The sequence below is a fragment of the Oryza glaberrima genome, chromosome 9 (genome assembly GCF_000147395.1).
Source record: "Oryza glaberrima chromosome 9, OglaRS2, whole genome shotgun sequence".
NCBI classification, from domain to species: Eukaryota; Viridiplantae; Streptophyta; class Magnoliopsida; order Poales; family Poaceae; genus Oryza; species Oryza glaberrima.
This window is the reverse complement of record NC_068334.1, coordinates 9,990,577-10,010,980: the sequence shown is the minus strand read 5'-3', so window position 1 is coordinate 10,010,980 and position 20,404 is coordinate 9,990,577. Positions and strand designations below refer to the sequence as shown.

The 20,404-nt window shown below is 37.5% G+C and overlaps 1 protein-coding gene across 1 annotated transcript; it reads left to right on the top strand.

Moving 5' to 3' along the window:
• The first annotated feature begins 1,934 nt into the window (after positions 1–1,934).
• LOC127784217 (probable LRR receptor-like protein kinase At1g51890) lies at positions 1,935–19,253 on the top strand. Its single transcript, XM_052311404.1, has 12 exons — positions 1,935–2,097; positions 7,827–8,409; positions 9,089–9,567; positions 9,671–9,809; positions 9,901–9,972; positions 16,075–16,149; positions 16,260–16,417; positions 16,521–16,783; positions 17,157–17,283; positions 18,146–18,214; positions 18,300–18,489; positions 18,616–19,253. Exons 1-12 carry the CDS (start codon positions 2,025–2,027, stop codon positions 19,007–19,009), a joined length of 2,622 nt encoding a protein of 873 aa, XP_052167364.1. The 5' UTR covers positions 1,935–2,024; the 3' UTR covers positions 19,010–19,253.
• The last annotated feature ends 1,151 nt before the right edge of the window (positions 19,254–20,404 follow it).

Below are 20,404 nucleotides of genomic sequence, written 5' to 3'. Positions count from 1 at the left end.
TAACTTAGCTTAGATAATTAAAATACATAGAAAGTCATCTTTAGCCTAACTAGCCTACCTGTGGTTATTGTCCTTGGATAGTCTTAGCATTAGGTAGATTACACACGTGTGTTCGATATCCTTTTGGGGTCACCCGAAGGTGAAGTGGTACAACAGTATTCCGTGCGCTTGCGGATTTATTTGTGGTCGTAAGAATTACCAACAGCGACGACTGTAATTTAAGACGTAAAGTGATCTGCCTAAAAAAATGTTTTTAGAGTGAAAAAGAAATCCCGCAGATTCCAAAATATCCCCTATGGCAGATCCAAATTCCCCTAATCCCCTTGACACTCATAATCCATTCACAAACTTATCACAATCCTCAAAATCCATTCAATAAATTTATCACAAAAAGAGATCAAAGAGTAAAATCACAAGGCTGGTGAGTGGATCCGCGCTTCCGAGGCCGGTGGGTGGTGGATCCATGCTCCTGAGGTTAGCTAGCGTGGACTCGAAGCCGTTGGCAGACCCGCATGCTTGGGGGTGGGGGTGGGGGTGGGTGTGGAGAGGCAGCGGTATCTGTGCAGAAGGGGAGGGGGTGCCGGATCTGTCCCTCCTGCTGTTGTCGGCGGTAGGATGCCTCTCACCCAAGCCTGCCTCCGCCGGAGCCCGAGCCCGCTGTTGCCTCATTGGGTGAGGAGGTACTTGCACCAAATCTGCACCCGTCGAGGTCCCCCTTGCTGGATCTGCCGCCTCCAACGAGCTCCCCGCCGCCTAATCCGCTGCCATAGAGCACCCTGCTGTTGGAGTCTGCCAGTCAAACTATGTTTTATCTGGTTAGACCAATCATTTGTAGGCGGTCACATCGGGCCTATATAGGTGATCAGACTAGACTCTAACGCAGAAGTGCCTTTCCAAATTTGGCTTAAGCTTGATATTATCTCGTCCAAGTGTCAAATTTTCTCATCAACACGAAGATGTAGGGAGTGGATAGCGGGAAATGGAGGATGGCTTAGGACGGGCTATTCTCGTTCTGTTCCTCCTCCCCTCTGTCCCTTTAAAACCTTCTCCTCTCACCCTCTCTCATAGATCTATGAGGAAGAGGAGTAGGGTCGGCGGTGTGGACGCCTCTAGATTCAGCCTACGCAAGGTCGGAGATGGCTAGATCCATTAACCATGAAACTAGGGATTCGTCAACCATGAAACCGGTAGCAACATAAGTCCCATGATTTTTCTCACCTTTTTCTTATCTCTCTCCACTCTATACCTTCTCCTTTCATAGATCCAAGCAGAAGATAGAGCAGATCTGCACGACAACGGTCTCGAGTAGGCGGTAGCAGTCTAGGGCGGATTCTGGCTAAGTAGTGTCAAAGAGACATCGGGTGCATAACTAGGTCGCAATTCGGTTGGACTTGGCTTTGTGACATATAACACGTTACTCGTCCTGGTAACATAGTTCCTATCCTAGGACCATGCGAACTATCTCATCCCTCCTGTGTCAAAACCTAAAAAAAATTATTGTCTCACATGCATTACTCGACTTTGTGACATAGAGTAACACTATTTGCCATATGCAGTACTCCCACCATTTCATATTGTAAGACCTTTTGTCTTACCTAGATTTATGTGTTGATCGATGTATATGTTTTTTATATATGTCTAGATTTATTAGTAACTCTATGAATTTGGATAATGCTAGAAATTCTTACATTGTGGAACGGAGAAAACAGAAAGCAAGAGTCAAGTCTGTCAAAGTCCAGAGAATTAATGCTTTAACAAAAACTCCAAGAAATCAAAAGCCAATCAGCTTGGGCACCAATGAGGTCGACAGTGAAGTAATAATGAACCAGGGCTTGAACCAATAATGGATGCAGCCAATATATATAGTGACCGAGATGTACGCTGCGGCTTGTAACAAGTAAACGTACGCCAGTCGGTAAGTCTCAACATACCAAGTGTATGCAGTGGAGATATAGCTAGTTATTGGTCACGGTCGAAAGTCCGATAGATCGCTCCTGGGTTAATTATCAGGAATTCAAGACTCCATGGGGCTCTTGGCTCTCGTTGTTGTACTACTCGTGCTGGAATCAGTGGTTCTTGCAGTCGACCAGCCAGCAGGTCTCTTCTTTCACTTCTTTTTTTTTTTTCACTAATGCGTCTGTTGATCGAAACTCCTAATGGGCGATCGATCGCCCCTAGCGATCGGGTCGCCCCCCTCTCCTCCACGTGGTTTTCTTTCTTGGCACCGCATTACTTCCTATTTTATTAAATTTATGTACCTAAAGTTTGTACACCTCAAATTTACACATATAAAGTTTAGAGATCCAAAGTTTACAAATCAAAAGTTTATATATCCGATTCAAATTTGAATTTGAATCCAAATATTTTCATATATAATATTTGTATACATCTAAAGTTTATATCCTAAAGAGGATGGAGGGAGAGGAGTGTATAGGGGGGATGGGGATTGCCCATAAGCCACGCCCGTTGTTGATCCCACCGGCAATAATCCATCTATCTTTTAAGGCTCGATTTATCAAGCATGGTCATTAAAATTCTAATTTGACTTTATTAGTTCCTCACATGATATTTTTTCTACGTACATAAACGTTGATATGTTTTAATTTTGAACAGCCTTTCACTACTGCAAAGAGCATTTTTTCAAATAGTCAAAAATGTATTTTCACATGCAGATCCGTGGCCTGCCTGTAACTGAACGATCATAAAATTTCGACATTTTTTAGGCGGTTAAGCACATGCATGCATGTGAAAATCATTTTTGACGCGCATGCCAAAATAAAAAATAAAATAAAAAACTAGATCCTACAATATATAGGCTCCAATTCAGAAATTTACAATACAATTCTACAATCAATCACCGCTGCCGAATCAGTCGATTTAGCACTGCTTTCCGATTCATCAAGAAGCAGGAAACCAACCAAAACTTAAAGCCGCAGATTAGGGGCCTCAAGGCCCAAGAAGGTGAGCACGCGCCATTGTTAATTGACGCTGCACCCACGCAAAACAAAACTTCAGCAATGTTAGACCCTATTTAGATTGGACTAAAACTTTTAAGTCCCTATTATATTGGATGTTTGGACACTAATTATAAATATTAAACGTAGACTATTAATAAAACCTATCTATATTCATGGACTAATTCGCGAGATGAATCTATTGAGCCTAATTAATCCATGATTAGCTTATATGATGCTACAGTAAATAGTATCTAATTATGGATTAATTAGGATTAAAAATTTTGACTTGCAAATTAGCTTTCATGTATGTAATTACTCCCTCCGTTTCACAATGTAAGACTTTCTAGCATTGCCCACATACATATAGATGTTAATGAATCTAAACACATATGTATGTCTAGATTCATTAACATCTAAATAAATATGGGCAATGCTAGAAAGTCTTACATTATGAAACGGAGGAACTAGTTTTGTAGGTAGTCTATATTTAATACTCTAAATTAGTGTCTAAATATATAGAGACTAAAGTTAAGTCTCTGTATCCAAACACCACCTAATTTAATAGCACCGCGATCGACAAACGTAAAAATTGATTTTACCCGAGCAACAAAAAGAAGGAAGAGAAAAGCCAGCCATATATTTATATCTTTCGTATTTTCTTAGCAGCAACAGCACACGACTGTGTGTGTACGTGCAAGTCGTCGTTACGCGGAGGAGGCTCCTCTAACTTATATTATAGCTCCTTCTCTACCTATTAAGGACCTACGTCTCTCTAACTTAAAAAGTCAGAGGATACCTTCCACGTTACGCACACAGTCCTTTCAGAAGGAGCACAATTTGTCAATTTGCTAGAGTCAGTTAAAACCCGTACGGAAGGTCATTAATAACCTACGTTTACATATGATGTACGCAGCTGAGAAAAAAAACAAATAATTCAGTCATTCGATGCTCCACAGGGTTACTCTTGTAATACGTAATTTAATACTACTCTTACATTTAGAAATGGAGAGTTTATGTGTGTGTATATATATACGGTGTAAACTCGATAGCTTCGCTCCAGCATCTTCCCAGGTGATCACTTATCAGGTCTCCATGGCGCTCCTGGTTTTGCTCGCTGCAGTACTCGTGTTAGAAGCAGCGGTTCGAGCCGACAGCCAGACAGGTCACCTTATTTTTTATATTCTGTTGTCCTTTTCACTACAAAACTCTTAGTATTATCTAATTTTGCAAGGCCTGGTTTCATCAAGCATGATCTTAAAAAAATGTTCTATGCACATACAAATAAATCAGTAAATTTCATAAAACAATAGATATTATTTTATAGATATTTTTTGATAAAAAAAATACAAATTAAAGATTTAAAGTGGTGGTGTATCACGAAACTATGTACATACATATTTAACATTGAGTTCATCGTGAAAAGTCTCTCTCTCTGTGTATATATATATATATACGGTGGCGCTACATAGCGCCACAGACGCGCTACGGAATTAGTAGCGCTCCTCCTCCTGGTTTTCCGTTTTCTCTGACTAGTCCATCTCCTATCTCTTTCCTCTATTTTGTTCCCACCCTTCTCCTATCGAGTTAAAAAATTACCGGCTACCTCACATAGCACCGCATTTCCGGTTATTTTGGTTTTTCCTGCCAAAGTACTTCCTTCTTCTAGTCTCCACGTGGCCTTCAATATCGGTTCCCACCATAAGTAAAATAATTACTGACTAAAAAAGTTACCAGAGTAAAAAAATCATGTCTATCTTTGCATGGAGTAAAATTTTTACTCCCGTAATTACTGAGCAAAGTCAGGGCTCGATAATAGTAGGAGTATAGTAAATTTTTCACTCCTGTAACTCTTTTACATTACTCTCAATTTGTTTGCAGTAATATTTTTATTACATCAAATTTTTGTAGTTATTTTAGTTAGTAATAAATTTGCTTAATCATTCCATATTGAAAAATATGTGTAAAATTGTTCAGTCATTAAAATACGAGTATCATGTTCCTTTTACGTGCATATTAGCACATACAATCAAGATTATGATGCATATTATTTTTACATTCACTCATCCATATCGATCATTAAAAAAATATCTCCCGGGTAAGAAACTACATAACGTACAAGGAGGAGAAAAAATACGCATCTCCCATGATTATATATACAAGTGAATATATGTATATAAAATTTCAATTATTGCAATATGTGGATAGCATTTTTTTTACCACGGACTTTATTACTATTAAAAATCAAAATCTCACCGGGTCAAAAACTTACACAGATGAAATATGAATAGTTATTTTTTTACTGATAGACATGAGTACGGAGATGTCTATTGACCACGACGTAGCATGATAGAATTGAACCATTAAAAACAGTAGTTATGTTTTTACTCCACTGTCCACTATTATACGAGGGAAAATATGTGTTGTAAATTATATGTGTAGTGGAAATTTAAAAACTACTGTTAGCTTGAAAAATAGACATTTGAGATTTGTCCATGTTATTATGAGTAAAAATTTTACTCGTAAATTTAGTTATGAGTAAAATTTTATTGGCAGTTAAACTTTTACTCATGGTGACGTGGACGAATCTCACATATTTATTTTTCGATCCAATAACAGTTTTTAGGCTTTTATTATACATGTGGTTTGCATTACATATTTTTCAGTCACATGTGGATTGTACAGTGAATCACATGTATAAAGAGGGTTACACGTAGTAAATTTTTTTACTCCACTGTGATGAATCACATGTATACACACGGGAAGAACGAAGGCATAGATGGCTCTCAGTGGCGTTCAGAACGAGAAAGCAAAACCAGCGGCTGTGGAGCTGTCTTCCTCTGTTCCCAACAGAGAAGAAGATGAGCAAGGCAGACCTAGTCAGCGCGGTGATGAGCGAGGAGGCGACGGCGCCGGTCTCAGCACCGTGAGCATCCCTATCGCTCCAGCGCTGCGAGCAGACCAGATGCCCCTTTCTCTCCCAAGCAGGAAACAACGCCGGTGGCGAGGAGGTGGATGTGGATGGCACAGATGAAGGCGGGCATGGGCTGGATGGGTCTTGGCGGCGGAGACTAGAGACAGATGCGGTCGGAGCTCCAATCCCAGCTCAGCCATGAGCAGTTGTCGGCGTCCAATCAAGAGCAGGGCTCGGTGGGGGACTTGTCCCATTTGGAGGGGCAATGCGCGGATGTGCACGCCGACGACTGCGCGGGGCTGCGTCGGGGGAAGGTGACACCGACGATCAGGATAGGCTTCCTCTGCACCCCTGATTCTGTTGATGCCGGCGTCGCCCATCGCAACACGGGTGAGGAGTCAGATCCGGCGGTGCGCTGTCTCCGTCCACGAGCTGCCGCCTAGGCTCACTCTCTCGGAGCAAGCCACGTCGCTGGTGTAGGGAGGCGTTGTCGCCCCGGTGGCCGATGATGCTGCCGGCTGCCCCTAGATCCGAAAAAAAAAGGATTGAGATTGGAGAGTGAATGGGGACCAGTCCCCGTCTAGTGCCCGGATCCACCGTCGATCGCCGGCTCGCCGCCTGCATATTGGAGGTTTCCGTCAGCCGTCGTTGCCTGCTCACCGGAGGCCTCCTTGTCGATGTCGCTGGTGTCGCTCCTCTCATCGCTGCCGTGGATGCAAATTGCTAGATCCGAAAAATTAGGATGAGGAATGAGAGAGAGAATAGGATATGATAGATCAGCATTAACAACTAATATAAATAGACATGCATCAGTAAAAAAATTACTTATAGGAAGATGAGCAGGATGTGTGGGTGGGAGAGTTAGTAGAGGAGTAAAAATTTTATCCATACAAATAGTGAGTGGTTGGGTGGTGTGAGGAGAGCCATTTAGCTAAATGGCACGTTAGGGTGCCATATAGTAGTTCTATTATATATATATATATATATATATATATATATATATGTGTGTGTGTATGTATGTATGTATGTATGTATGTATGTATGCGCGCGTGTGTGTGTGGGGGGGGGGGGGGGGGGGGCTAAAACTATAGATCGAGCGTTAATTTATGAGAAAACTGCAGTGGAGCTGTTCAGTGGGACTAGTTGCAGCTTCCTGGCTCTGCTGTTAAGGTGATGACTTCAAATGTAAATGTTAAGGGTTATCAACTATAAAATTATAAAACTATAGATCTTACTTAGCTGTACAATTTTGATATAGAGTTTGTGTCTATTTCAATTCATTTGAAAATTTTAAAGTATTTATCAATTAGATCTGATAACTTCTATCACATATATGACCATATAAACTATGTCAAATAAAAAATTATTCAGCAACCACGTTGTAGATCTTGTCGAGAAACATAACTTCCGCATAAAGTTTATCTTCATCGACTTCATATAAAAATATTATTATTAATTTAATTATTTTTTACTTCAATACTCCGTTAATGGTGGGCCAGATTATGTGGTCCGTTAAGCATAGTGCCAGTTTCTATTATGAACCAGCAGTGATATTTTCAATTCATACCATTGATGGTTGGAATTTTCAAATCATATCATTCTTGGTTCATATTGAGAACCGACCGTGATAGTTGAAGTATCATTACTATTTATTGTTATGAAACGGCAATGATACATTAGTGTTGGCTCGGAAGGCCATTTCTATGCTATAGTGAGGACATGTTAGTAGAAAGAAGGAACTGTACCGGCGTTGATGAGGTGGGAGAAATCAGTACCATTGAGTTGAGACCTAACATCTGGAGAATGTAGAATTAGAAGAGTATTAGACCTATATTTGTGACATTTTGTACAGAGGCTGCCTTAAGAAATTAAACAAAAAAAAGTTACCCCATTAGCTTCTATTCTAACAGGTGGAGGTTAAATTTTTTTATGCCATTTTTCTTTGGTGCGCGCAATAGGTTTCCTAAGCATTGATTGTGGCTTGGAGGCAGACGACAGCTATCCGGACGACCTAACCGGTCTCACTTACGTCCCAGATGGACGGTACATTGACGGCGGCGAGAATCATAAGGTAACCACCGTATATCGCAATAAATGGTGGGGCCCTGACACACGCACTCTCTACACGGTCAGGAGCTTCCCATCTGGCGAGGGTCAGCGCAACTGCTACTCGCTACCCACCGACATCGGGTCCAAGTACTTAGTCAGGCTGGAGTTCTTGTATGGCAATTATGACGGCTTGGACAGCTTGTCGCTAAAATTCAACCTTTCCCTTGGTGTCAACCACTGGGACACCGTGAGTTTGGACACCATCGATGGAAATGACGATGGCTATAATGTTTATGAAGTGGTGTTCGTGGCATGGGCGAGTTGGGCGCCGATTTGCCTCGTCAACATCGGCCAAGGCACACCGTTTGTGTCCACGGTGGAGTTGAGGCCTCTCGGTATCTTGCCCTACCCGGCTGTTATGGGCAATGTGTCACTGTCCATGTATGATCGGTGCAACGTGGGATCGAGCCCTGATGATGACGAATTAGTAAGGTATATATGTTCTGAATTTCCTTGGATCTTGTACATTTTGCAGCTCAGCTAGCCAGTTATACGTGAACCAATATATCACTTGAAGCTGCTTTCTGATTTTATTAATTTAGCTAAACAACGCACTACAAACTGGGGATTACTGCCGGTTCCACACATTACCAGCTATATATGTTTGGGAGACGACCAGCAGCGATACTGAATTTTACAAAAGAAAATAAAATGATTTTAATTCGTACAGACAAAAAAAAACAAAATGCACACTGATTCAAAAATAGATTCAACATGAAATTAAAGTATCAGTCCCGTTTTTTCGTGTGAAACTGTAGTTGCACTTCGTTTGAATCATTACATATGTCATCTTGATTTAATAAATCCAAATTTGAAAAATATAAAAAAGTAATAATCTAATACCAAATATCGATTTCTTGTTGCTGTGGAGTAATAATTAGTTTTTTTATGATTCAATAATTTGAAGTTTAAATTAACACATATTGTGTTGTTCTCGGTTCGGCAACTCAATTGTCATGTTTGCATGATTTAATAATTGCAGTCTGAATTAGTAAATACCTAAAACAATGGAGCTCGTGCGCTGCATTGGTTAATGGCTAGTATTCCTAGTCAATTTGCTTTTCTATTAATTGGTAATCGTCTTATATTCCAAATTTCACACGTAATACAGGTACCCTGATGATCAGTACGATCGGTTCTGGTTCACAGATGCATACACAGAAGCTGATCCCTTGTCGACAAACATTTCCACCCAATCTACCATCCAACCTAGCACCGAATTTGCGGTGCCCTCGCCTGTTCTCCAGAAGGCCGTTGTGCCGAGTGGCAACTCCACAAAACTAGTATTCTTTTCGGACCAATTAGACGCCCTCCTTCATGACCACTTTGTGATCCTGCATTTCGCTGACTTCCAGAACAAGAAGTCCCGGGAATTTACAGTTTCCATAGACAACGGTGTGCAGAGCAGCCCATACAGTACACCGTACCTAAAAGGTTTGTCTGTCACCGGCGGCTGGTCCAGCAATTCTGAAGGAAAGTATAACTTCACCATTGCTGCAACTGCCACATCAGCTCTGCCCCCGATCCTTAACGCTTATGAGGTCTACGGTCGCATCATCCATGATAATCCAACAACGTTCTCCCAGGATTGTAAGCTAGCTGTATCTATTGGTCTTTAGTGAGGTACACTAAACAATTAAACATTGTCAACTCTCCCTCTTGAACTCCTATTTTTTCCTCATATATATGCTAGTTGATGCGATCATGGCTATTAAATATGAGTATGGAATAAAGAAGAACTGGATGGGTGATCCGTGTTTTCCACCTGAATATGTTTGGGATGGTGTGAAATGCAGCGATGCAGGTGATAAAATCATGAGGATAATATCTATGTGAGTATAGTATGGATGATCTAAATGTACTAGCATTATTAATTGTATACATTTGCTAAATTTTGTTGGATTATTTGAAATTATTATGCAGTGATCTCTCCAACAGCGAATTGAATGGGTCGATATCTAATTCTTTCACATTGTTTACTGCCCTCAAGTACTTGTAAGTATATCTGAGTGCCCTCTGCCTTTGGTTGTTCTGCATTTAAAACTGCCAATCGACAGGACTAGGCATCATATCTTCTATTATATACTAAAAGTCCATTAAACCTCCTACAAACACTCCTAAACTGCCACATGGCATCCTACAAACGCTCCTAGGCTGCCACTTGGCATTATTAAATCTCACCGTCGATTTTCACTTAAATTGGTGGACCCGTTATTTTATACCATTGGATTGGATCTATTATTAAAAAATTTCAACTTTCTCTTTATATGATTTAAGCGCTACTACTGTTGTCATGTACGTACAGGTTTATACGATGTCTTCTCCTGTACGTACTTACGTGCACAAAAACAAAACAATAGTTTACGTACTATTCGCTGGAAAGAAAGAAAAAACCATACGCATATACATAAAAAAGACGACAAAAAAATACATCATAAAAATCGATGATCTTTAAATAAAATATAATTTTCTAAACTATATTACATCACAAATATAAATATATATAGTTAAACTAAGATCTATAATAATAATATAAAATATCTAATCAATGTTCCTTGGACCATCTTCTAAATTATTTTTAAATTATATATCTAATTTGTGATTCCGTTGTTTTCCTTTAATTAAATTATAAGTTATATTGTGGTCTTAAATATATCACGACAAACACTCTTATATTGGGGCTGATATATAATAGTTAGTTTTTGATAATCTATTATATACTAAAAGGCTATTAAACATCCTTAAAACGTTCTCAAACCGTTATATGGCATTCTACAAACACTCTCATCTCACCATGTGTCACTCTAGCAAATTATAGAAAAAACAAAACATCTAGCCATCGATTTTCAATAATATCCGGTGCACCCATATTTTCTACCCTCGGATTTACTTAAAGAAAAAAAAAAAGAAAGACCCACACCCCACCGCTGCCATCCATTACGTTACGTTAGGTACATGTATGTAGTTACGTACTCCCTCCGTTTCACAATATAAGTCATTCTAGTATTTCCCACATTCATATTGATGTTAATGAATCTAGACATATATATTTATCTAGATTCATTAACATCAATATGAATGTGGAGAATGCTAGAATGACTTACATTGTGAAACGGAGGAAGTATCATATATCCCTGCCCTCACCCTAATACATAAGGGCAACATGCCCTCCTATTCTCAAGCATTTTCTTAATTAATATTGGAAAACATACTTTCTAATAAATTATTTTAAACAACTAAATCATCTAAATAGCTATTTTCTTATCCGTGCACGGGACGAGATTATTTACAATAAAATTTAGAATTCAATACCTACATTAACTACATTTTAAAAGTAAAATAAATGTATTTCTTTGGGTCATATAATGCTAGAGACTACCTATTGGTCACTTGATACATATCAAGAAAAATCACATAGATTTTTAAACTATATGAGTGGCAACATTTAGCTTATATTAGTAAATACAACACCCGACACATTTTCTAATAGGTCTAAAATTATATCTATATTTTAAAAATAGATAACTAAAGACTACGACCCGTTGGAATATGCCTCAGAAAAAAAAATCTCCATCCCTTGTCCTGCTGTACATATAACTCATTTGATCCTCTCGCCTTATATTTTTTAACTAACAACCTAATATTAAAAAAAACATAGCTAAATGGCTTATAATTTCTAAAATTATATTTGATTTTTAATTTGTTTTAACTATTGTTTTATTTACAGTTAATTAAATAATTCAATATCCATTATAGTTGTATTTTACTATATAGAAATTAAAATACTCCTATGCAGGGCAACTGAAAGAAAATGAAAAATTATAACAGAATGAAAACATGTATTATTTCATATTAAACAATCTACGCAATGAAAACCAATTAAACACCTTTAGAGCACACTTAAGTCACCATATGTCACATTTTAAAATTATAAAATATTTCAATTAAATCGATGGACCCATTATTTTCAACCATTAGATTTAATTTACGAAAAATCTTACGCTGCCACGTGTCATGTCCTGAAAATCATAAATAATCTTAGAAATTTTGAGAAAAGATTAAACGTATCATCATTGGTTTTAAGTTACATTATTTGGAGAAGTTATAAAAATAAATCGCATCTACCTCCTCGCCCCCTTCACATGCACGCAGACCACTGCCAATCCCATCCCTATTTTTGGGTAGGAGTAAACTAAAAGAGAAATAATCAATATGTTAAAACAACCATAGTTTTTAAGCTACATGTCTGATTTCTAATATAATTGTTGCTCTATTTATAATTAAACTAGGAATTTAAGATCCGTATCCTTATATTTTCCTATATACAAAATATGGCATTCGACCACATTGTTGACGACGAACCCAAAAGTAAGATTTAGGACCTGCACTGGAGTTAAGCAGATCTACCAGGCCATTGTGTGTTTTTCACATCAACACACATTCAGCCCGTGTGCTTTGCATACCATCCAAATATGATTCAAATACCTTAAACAAGTTGGGTGCACATATTACATCACTATACATAATTCTGCAAACATGTATAGCTAAATTAAATCAATAGTTATCCAAACAAAAATTACAAAGTGAACTATGAAACATTTTTTTTATTAAGGAAGAACACCCTGCCCTTTTACGTGCCATTTGAATTGCTGTAAAAGAATTACGAAATAATCCAATACAGGTTGCATCATCATACGTTGTTTGTCAAACATGCATATAGCTAAATTAGATGGCAACATATCCTATGCACACATGCCCTCACGTGTACACACGTGCACACCAACTAAAAAATGTCACCAAAAAATCTAGAAAAAATCATACACATACTTTCAATTGTATTACACCTAGGGTTAAAATCTTAACGTCAAATTCATTATATTTTAGCCGTAACAAAAAAAACAAAAAATCTGACAGTTTTAAGGTTGCAATTTTGTCAGAATTTTATCTTTTTTGTTATTCTCTATGTAGAATGAATTTGAAGATGCGACTTTGCACGTAGATGTAATACTATTGAAAGTACATGTATGAATTTTCCTAGAATTTTTTGTGATAATTTTTAGTTGGTGTACATGGTGTGTACACGCGAGGGCCTGTGTGCATAGGATACGCTCCCAAATTAGATATACACTGTCTAAGCAAATACAACTAACTAAAATATGAAGTCCAAACCACCAATGCATAGAAAATCCAATGGCTTTAGTTAGAGAAAATCCGATTACTTCATGATTTTTTTTAAAATATGTGCTAAAATAATCCAAGCAAGCTAAATGATCTTCCGTGTATTTGCTTTAAACTATGTTACCATCTAATTGACTTTAGATGGTGCTTAATGCACTTTTAGTATACCATTGATATATGTTCAAGCGTGTTGTTTTGGCCTTCTAAGCATTTCGGGTAACTCCGTTTATTTTCTTTGTGCACAGACCATTCAAAAGGTGAATCATCCCTATATATGAACATTAATCGTCTGCAAATATATTTTGTTGTATATATATATATACTTAAATGATTAACTTTGGAGTCCATTTAGATTTTACGATATAACAAGACATGGAAATAGGAGTAACTAAGCTTGACCAAAAATGTGATCACAACTGCGATGAATCACAAGGCAACCTCCGTAGGTGCAATGATCACATCTCAACACGGTGACTAGGAGCTGCATAAAACCGTATGGCGGGAGAAAAGGAACAATGAATTTAGCTAGGTCTTACATTTTCATCAACAGGGCCCAAAGCATTCAACAAAAAAAGAAAAAAAACTACCTTGCTTTTAATTTAATAAACATGTTTTCTAAACAAACTAGGCCTAACTCCTTTTTAGATGATGATGAAGATTATATATAATTGCTTATAAATATTAATTAAATACTATATAGTATATAGCATAGAGAAATTATCGAAGTGATGCAACAAAGAATATTTTATGAGGAAATACACTTCCAAAACATGGCGAAGGCTATCTGATAAATATGATCTGTTTTCAAATACAGTGCACGATACATGCCTGCGCGAATGCGCGGGCTACCTTCCTAGTTACATTAAAAATGAAAAACACGGACTAAATATTATCGAAAGTGATCGCAGCTTTACTTTCATAAAGTGGTAAAAATGAACTAAAGGTATGATAACTAGTGGTGAGGGCTAGTGGAGGTATTTTGCGTGTAAATTAGACATTCGCTGGCTCGCTGCTCTTGGGCTACAAGCTACCCCCCTTAGTGAAGGAACATGGAATTAAATTTGAAAATATACCACTCATATATTCTTTCTTAGAAATATTAGGAATTCAAATTGTTTGGCACAAATATACTATCGATATCACTTAACCATTGTGCGAGAATGACGTGGACCGTCTCGCATGGCCAAATACCGACACCGTTTTGAAAATTGATTAACTGTCATGATTACCGATTGATTAATAATAATTAGTGATTAATCCACCTAATTAGCAGTTAATTAATTATTGATTAACCACTAATCAAGATAATTAATCACTAATTAAGCCATTTGAAATGACATGATATTCGGTCTCGCTGTTAGGTTATGCCAGACCACTCGGTCTCGCGCCTGCGCCGCGCGAGAGCGAGCAGTCTCGCGCATCACTGTGTGACACCGCCGGAGTCATCACGTCCACGTTACGCGCATATGTTGAGCGATACCAGCGGTATATCTGTGCCAAAAAATTTGAATCCTGAATATTTCTGAGAAAAAAACAAGTGAACAGTATATTTTCAAATTTAATTCAAGGAACATGTTGTTTTGGCATTCAACAAAACTCTATGCTTGAGACTGTACCACTTAGTATTTATTATTTTTCATTTAGAATCATTAAATCAATTAAAGTATATAATTGAGACTTCAAACCAAGTACATGCAGATCTCAGACATAGATATGATAGATGGACACATATAATTTTAATTAAGATAATTTTTTTTTTTTACTTTTCTCACTAGTGTGGGAATTTCTAGCTTTTATTTCCCAATTAATTTGGGGGTTTTCAGGAGTGCCACTAATTAGTATATATAAATATATGTGTCTGTAGATAGTTTTTTTTTTCGAGATCGTTGATTAGGTCAATGTGGTGTTGCAAATCATGCGGCTTCATGATACTCAGAGGAGTGTGTTACATTGTACTGGGCCATTTTAACTTTTACCACCAAATTATGATATATAAAATTACAACTAAGCCAATAATAATACATTTGACAATTATTTCAGTATATCATACTCCATGGTGAAAGTTTAGCTTTCAAAGATATACATTTCTAAATAATAATAGAAATGTTTTACAGCCCTGGCCTCTCACAGTTACACAGTCAACAAGTTCTGTCCTTAGGGAAAAAGGTTGGTATAGAGTGATAATACAAAGCCCAAGTTCTCAAATAAGTAATAGCTGACTAAGAAAAAAAATCATGAAAACTAAAACTAACTAGTACTCATCTGTAAGACTGTTATCATAGTTTTTTTTTTTAGGTCATTCATTAGGTCAATGTGATGTTGCAAATCATGCGGCTTCATGATACTCAGAGGAGTGTGCTATATTGTACTGGGTCATTTTAACTTTTACCAGCAAATTATGATATATCAAATTACTACTAAGCCAATAATAATACGTTTGACAATTATTGAAATATAACATACTCCGTGGTGAAAGTTTAGCTCTCGAAGATATCCAAGTCCTCAAATAAGGTAAGAGCTGACTAAGAAATATCGCGAAGACTAACTAGTATCCACCTGTAAGACTGTTATCATAGTTCTTCTGAACCTATAAAAGAAATAGTATCATTTGAAAAACAACAACATCAGTAGTTTGGCCACGTGGTACTTGTCTTGTCCAAATTCGTGATACTAGAATGTGTCAAATATCGTAGTTTTTTTTTTATGGGACAAAGCTAGTAATTCTATATGTACTACCGTATCCAAAGCTGAACATAAAGACTCTTGATACTTTTTAAAGATATCTGAGTATCTGACGGTAATTAAAGTGGTTTGATACTTTATACTTGGAACTTTACAGTGTTGTTATCAAAGTTTGCAGATTGTCAACAAGCCATAGACTTATTGCTTAATCCGTAAATTGTATATCACTTTGTACAGAAACTTATCATGCAATCAACTTAATGGGACAATTCCAGATTCCCTCCTCAAAAACAACGGATCAATTGATTTCAGGTTTGGATATTTTTATTAACGTTGATTTCTTTCAGTAATCTTTAGGCAATTTAACACTTAACTACGATTCTTTTGAACCCTTCCGGGCTGATAATTTTATGAAATTTCAGTTATGAGTCTGATGGAAATATGTGCAAAACACATGCTACTCCATCCCTGTCAAGAAATAGAGCCGTTACCTTGGCTGTTTCAGTAGTGGCTCCAGTGCTGGTACTGGCCATACTTGTTCTGGCATATTTGATCTGGAGAGCCAAAAGAAAGCTCAATAGTACGTATGCTCTGTTAAAATATATAGTTTGTACTGAAAATAATTGACTCTTATAGTTTAATAACACAATGTAATATTGCTAATACTTTTCTTTTTGCACTAGCTTCTTCAACTGATCTTGCCATGGTACCAGAACTCATGAGTGCTCCTGGACATATCACAAATCATTGGGACCATCTACAAAAACCTGAAAATCGCCGATTCACATATCAGGAGCTAGAGAAGTTTACTGAGAACTTCAAACATTTAATTGGGCATGGAGGCTTCGGGCATGTGTACTACGGTTGTTTAGAAGACAGTACTGAGGTTGCTGTGAAGATGCGGTCTGAATTATCTTCGCATGGGCTTAATGAGTTTTTAGCTGAGGTAACAAATTCAGTTACCACTAAGTTCACTACTGACAAAATCAATATTGTCACTGCATATAACTTAATCACAGCCACAGTGAGATTTCATACACATTAAGGCTGTGTTCTTTGGTGAATGTTCCCAACTTTAGTCCGTCGTTTTTCACATGGAAGTTTCCCAAACTGACAAATGACGTATTTTTTACATAAAAAATATAGAAAAGTTGCCTTAAGAATTATATTAATTAATCCCTTTCCAAGTTTTTTAGCTAATACTTAATTAATCACGCGATGTACCTCCGCTCATTTTGCGTGTTGTGGGGGAGGGATTCCCAAGCCCCACTATCGAACACAGCCTAAGAGACTTATCCTTCCTCTTGCTTATAATACAGGTTCAGAGCTTGACCAAGGTGCATCACAGAAATCTTGTTTGTTTGGTTGGATACTGCTGGGAGAAGGAACATTTGGCACTTGTCTATGAGTACATGTCTAGAGGCAATCTTTGTGATTATCTAAGAGGTTTGTCCATTGCGAACTTCAAAGTATTGAATGTTGCGAAATCATAGGGAGGATACCTGGACACAAGTGAGCACCTACACATAGCGTAAACTAACTTAATATTCTACATGTTCCCTCTAGACGGACGAAGTAGTTCGCGTTGAATAGTTGTTTGCAGCACAATAACTACTATAAGTACTTATTGTCCGGAGAGACCACTGTTACAAGCGAGAATTTAACTATCACTTTATTTAGTAATGTACCTATATTGTGTTTATTTAAAAATAAAGAGACTCATGTTATTTGTTTGGTGGCGGCATATGGTGATCTCTACATAAGGAGCTCCATGGCCTTTGGTAAATTAAACTCATTATAGATACCACGACAAATTTATTTGTCATCTTTAAGGAAGTATCTTGATCTTGTATTTCCAAACGTTTGTAGAAGTTTTGTCGTAATTGTTCATTGTTTCATTCTCAACATAATTGATTGACGCAGCATGTGATATTTGATTCTCTTAATTTCATATGGAATAATTGTTTCAATTAGTTGTACCTGAAAATCCAGCTTGACTAATTTTCAAGACATGAATGCCTATGTGGTGTACAAACTTTTATAGGTGTAGTCCACATATGTGCTTTGCTAGCTAGTCCCTAAAGTACAGAGTGATATCTAGTATAATTCTTACAGATCACCGCATTTACTCCTTTTTGTTATTAAAGGGACAGTACTATTTTTATTATTTATGTTATTGCTCCCCCTGCCGATGTGTGGTCACACACTACACACACACAGCAGATGAATGTTGTATAACTCCCTTAATTGCTATTTGAAGATGCTCGTAGAATTCTTTTCTAATTGTTTGTCTTGAATATATTAAAAGGGAAAACTGGTGTGGGTGAAATTTTGAATTGGAAGACACGTGTAAGAGTTGCACTTGAAGCTGCACAAGGTATTTTATAATGGCAATGCAAACAAAATTAAGCAAAAGTTTTATGGCTCATCTTTTCTTCTAACTATAGTTTCCTTATATGTAGGCCTGGATTATCTTCATAAGGGTTGCAACCTACCAATAATTCATGGGGATGTGAAGACGAACAACATTCTGTTGGCTCAAAATTTTAAAGCAAAGATAGCAGATTTTGGACTATCGAAAACATATCATAGTGACTCCCAGACTCATATATCAGCCGCTGCAGCTGGATCTATGGGTTATATTGACCCTGAGTACGAGTCTCGATCTACACACTATTACATTTGTACTACTACATTCATATATTAGATTGATTTCATGCAATTTTCACCTTAATCACTTATGCAATCTTTACATATATTAACACGGGTCACTTTTAGGTACTACACCACTGGTAGGCTCACCGAGAGCAGTGATGTTTACAGCTTCGGCGTTGTTTTACTAGAGATAACAACTGGCGAGCCTCCTATAATACCTGAAAATGGTCACATTGTTCAACGTGTGAAGCAAAAGATTGTCAGCGGTAACATTAGCTTAGTTGCAGACGCACATCTTGGAGGTGCCTACAATGTTAGCTCCATGTGGAAGGTTGTTAACATCGCCATGATGTGCACAACAGATATAGCTACTCAAAGGCCAAAGATGGGTGACGTGGTTGTGCAGCTGAAGGAAAGCCTAGACTTGGTAGAAGTTCATGGGGACAGAGGAGACATGGAAAACCTAGCAAGTGACACCATGTCTTCGATGTCGACATTTGGTCCATCGGCAAGATGATTAAATACTACATACCTAGCCTTGGCTTTCACTACATTGATGGATCCCTGTGACAAGTCTATACGATACGATGTGCGTGCACAGACTATTTGTTTTGTTAATTTCAATAATTGATACAGCCGGTATAAAACATAGATGTCATGGTAGGATCATGATAGGTGTGTATATGGTCCATAATATAAAGTTTGCGTCTACATATGTGTGTGAACTTTTACTCACATTAGCTTCGATATTCTTCTGGTACTACAACTCCCATTAATCCATAGAAAAGATTGTTTGCTCATTTCCTTATTGCTTCATATGTCCTATTTCACATAATCTATCATTAGTACTTTTGTGCTCCCACACTAGTACAGATCTAGACATTTGTGATGAGCCGTTCGTGTTGAGCTAAGGTGACTCGTTTGTGCTGCATATTCATATATTTTAGTGATTTATCTACAAATTTATCCTTAATCACTTGGCGCAATCATTATGTTTATCAATGTGGGCCATGTTTAGCCACTACGTCACTGATAGACTTACTGACAGCAGTGACGTCGACAGCTTCGGTGTTGTTTTACTAGAGGTAACTATTGGTGAACCTCCCATAATACCTGGAAATGGCCACATTATTCAGCGTGTGATGCAGATGGTCACTGGTAACATCAGTTGCCGATGAACGTCTTGGAGGTTCCTATATAGTCAATTCCTTGTGGAAGGTTCCAGATGTTGTGATGATATTTCTTCCCAAAGGCCAACAATGTCCGGTAGTCATGCAATTGAAGGAAAGCCTGGAACAAGAGGAAGCTCATTGGGACACGTCTTCAATGTCCATGTTTGGTCCATCGGCAAGATGAAGAAACCATTGATACCTGGCTTCGGGACATAATGATGGTTCTCTGCTTCAAGTCTAAAATAAAACAACTGATTTGCATAGACGATTAGTTCTGTGTTAAGACACAATGATTTATACAGTTTGTATTCATAAACCGAGTCGATAGGATCCTTTATAGGTGTGGGTATTGCAATGCAATAGTTTGCTTCGGTGTAACAGTAAGCTGTTTGTGAGCTTCCTAACTCTCAGGTATCATTGCTCAAATAATATGTAACAAAGATATTGAACATGTTTACACATTTCATTATCATTCCCTTTTTGTGTTAATTTTTACATACTCATTAGTATTTGCGCACTTCAAATGCTGTGTCAAAATAAAGAAAATTTGAAAACTTCAGTTCTTTGGGTAATTTGCCCCCTCATAAATTTCTTTACTTTTAAAAATCCAAAATTATACTCTTTAAATTTTGGTTGTAATTATACCTCCTATTTTGAATTTAGTAAAATCCTGACCTAGCTACATCTATGTAATTCAGACTCAGCTTCCTATTAATTTTTCTCATCTAGGGTGAATCAAG

Bases quoted from the DNA above. Each gene is read 5' to 3' on its own strand.
- LOC127784217 (XM_052311404.1), top strand. From the start codon at position 2,025: ATGGGGCTCTTGGCTCTCGTTGTTGTACTACTCGTGCTGGAATCAGTG. The intron at 16,150-16,259 runs GTTTGGATATTT...ATGAAATTTCAG, and splicing joins AACGGATCAATTGATTTCAG to TTATGAGTCTGATGGAAATA. The intron at 16,784-17,156 runs GTAACAAATTCA...CTTATAATACAG, and splicing joins TTAATGAGTTTTTAGCTGAG to GTTCAGAGCTTGACCAAGGT.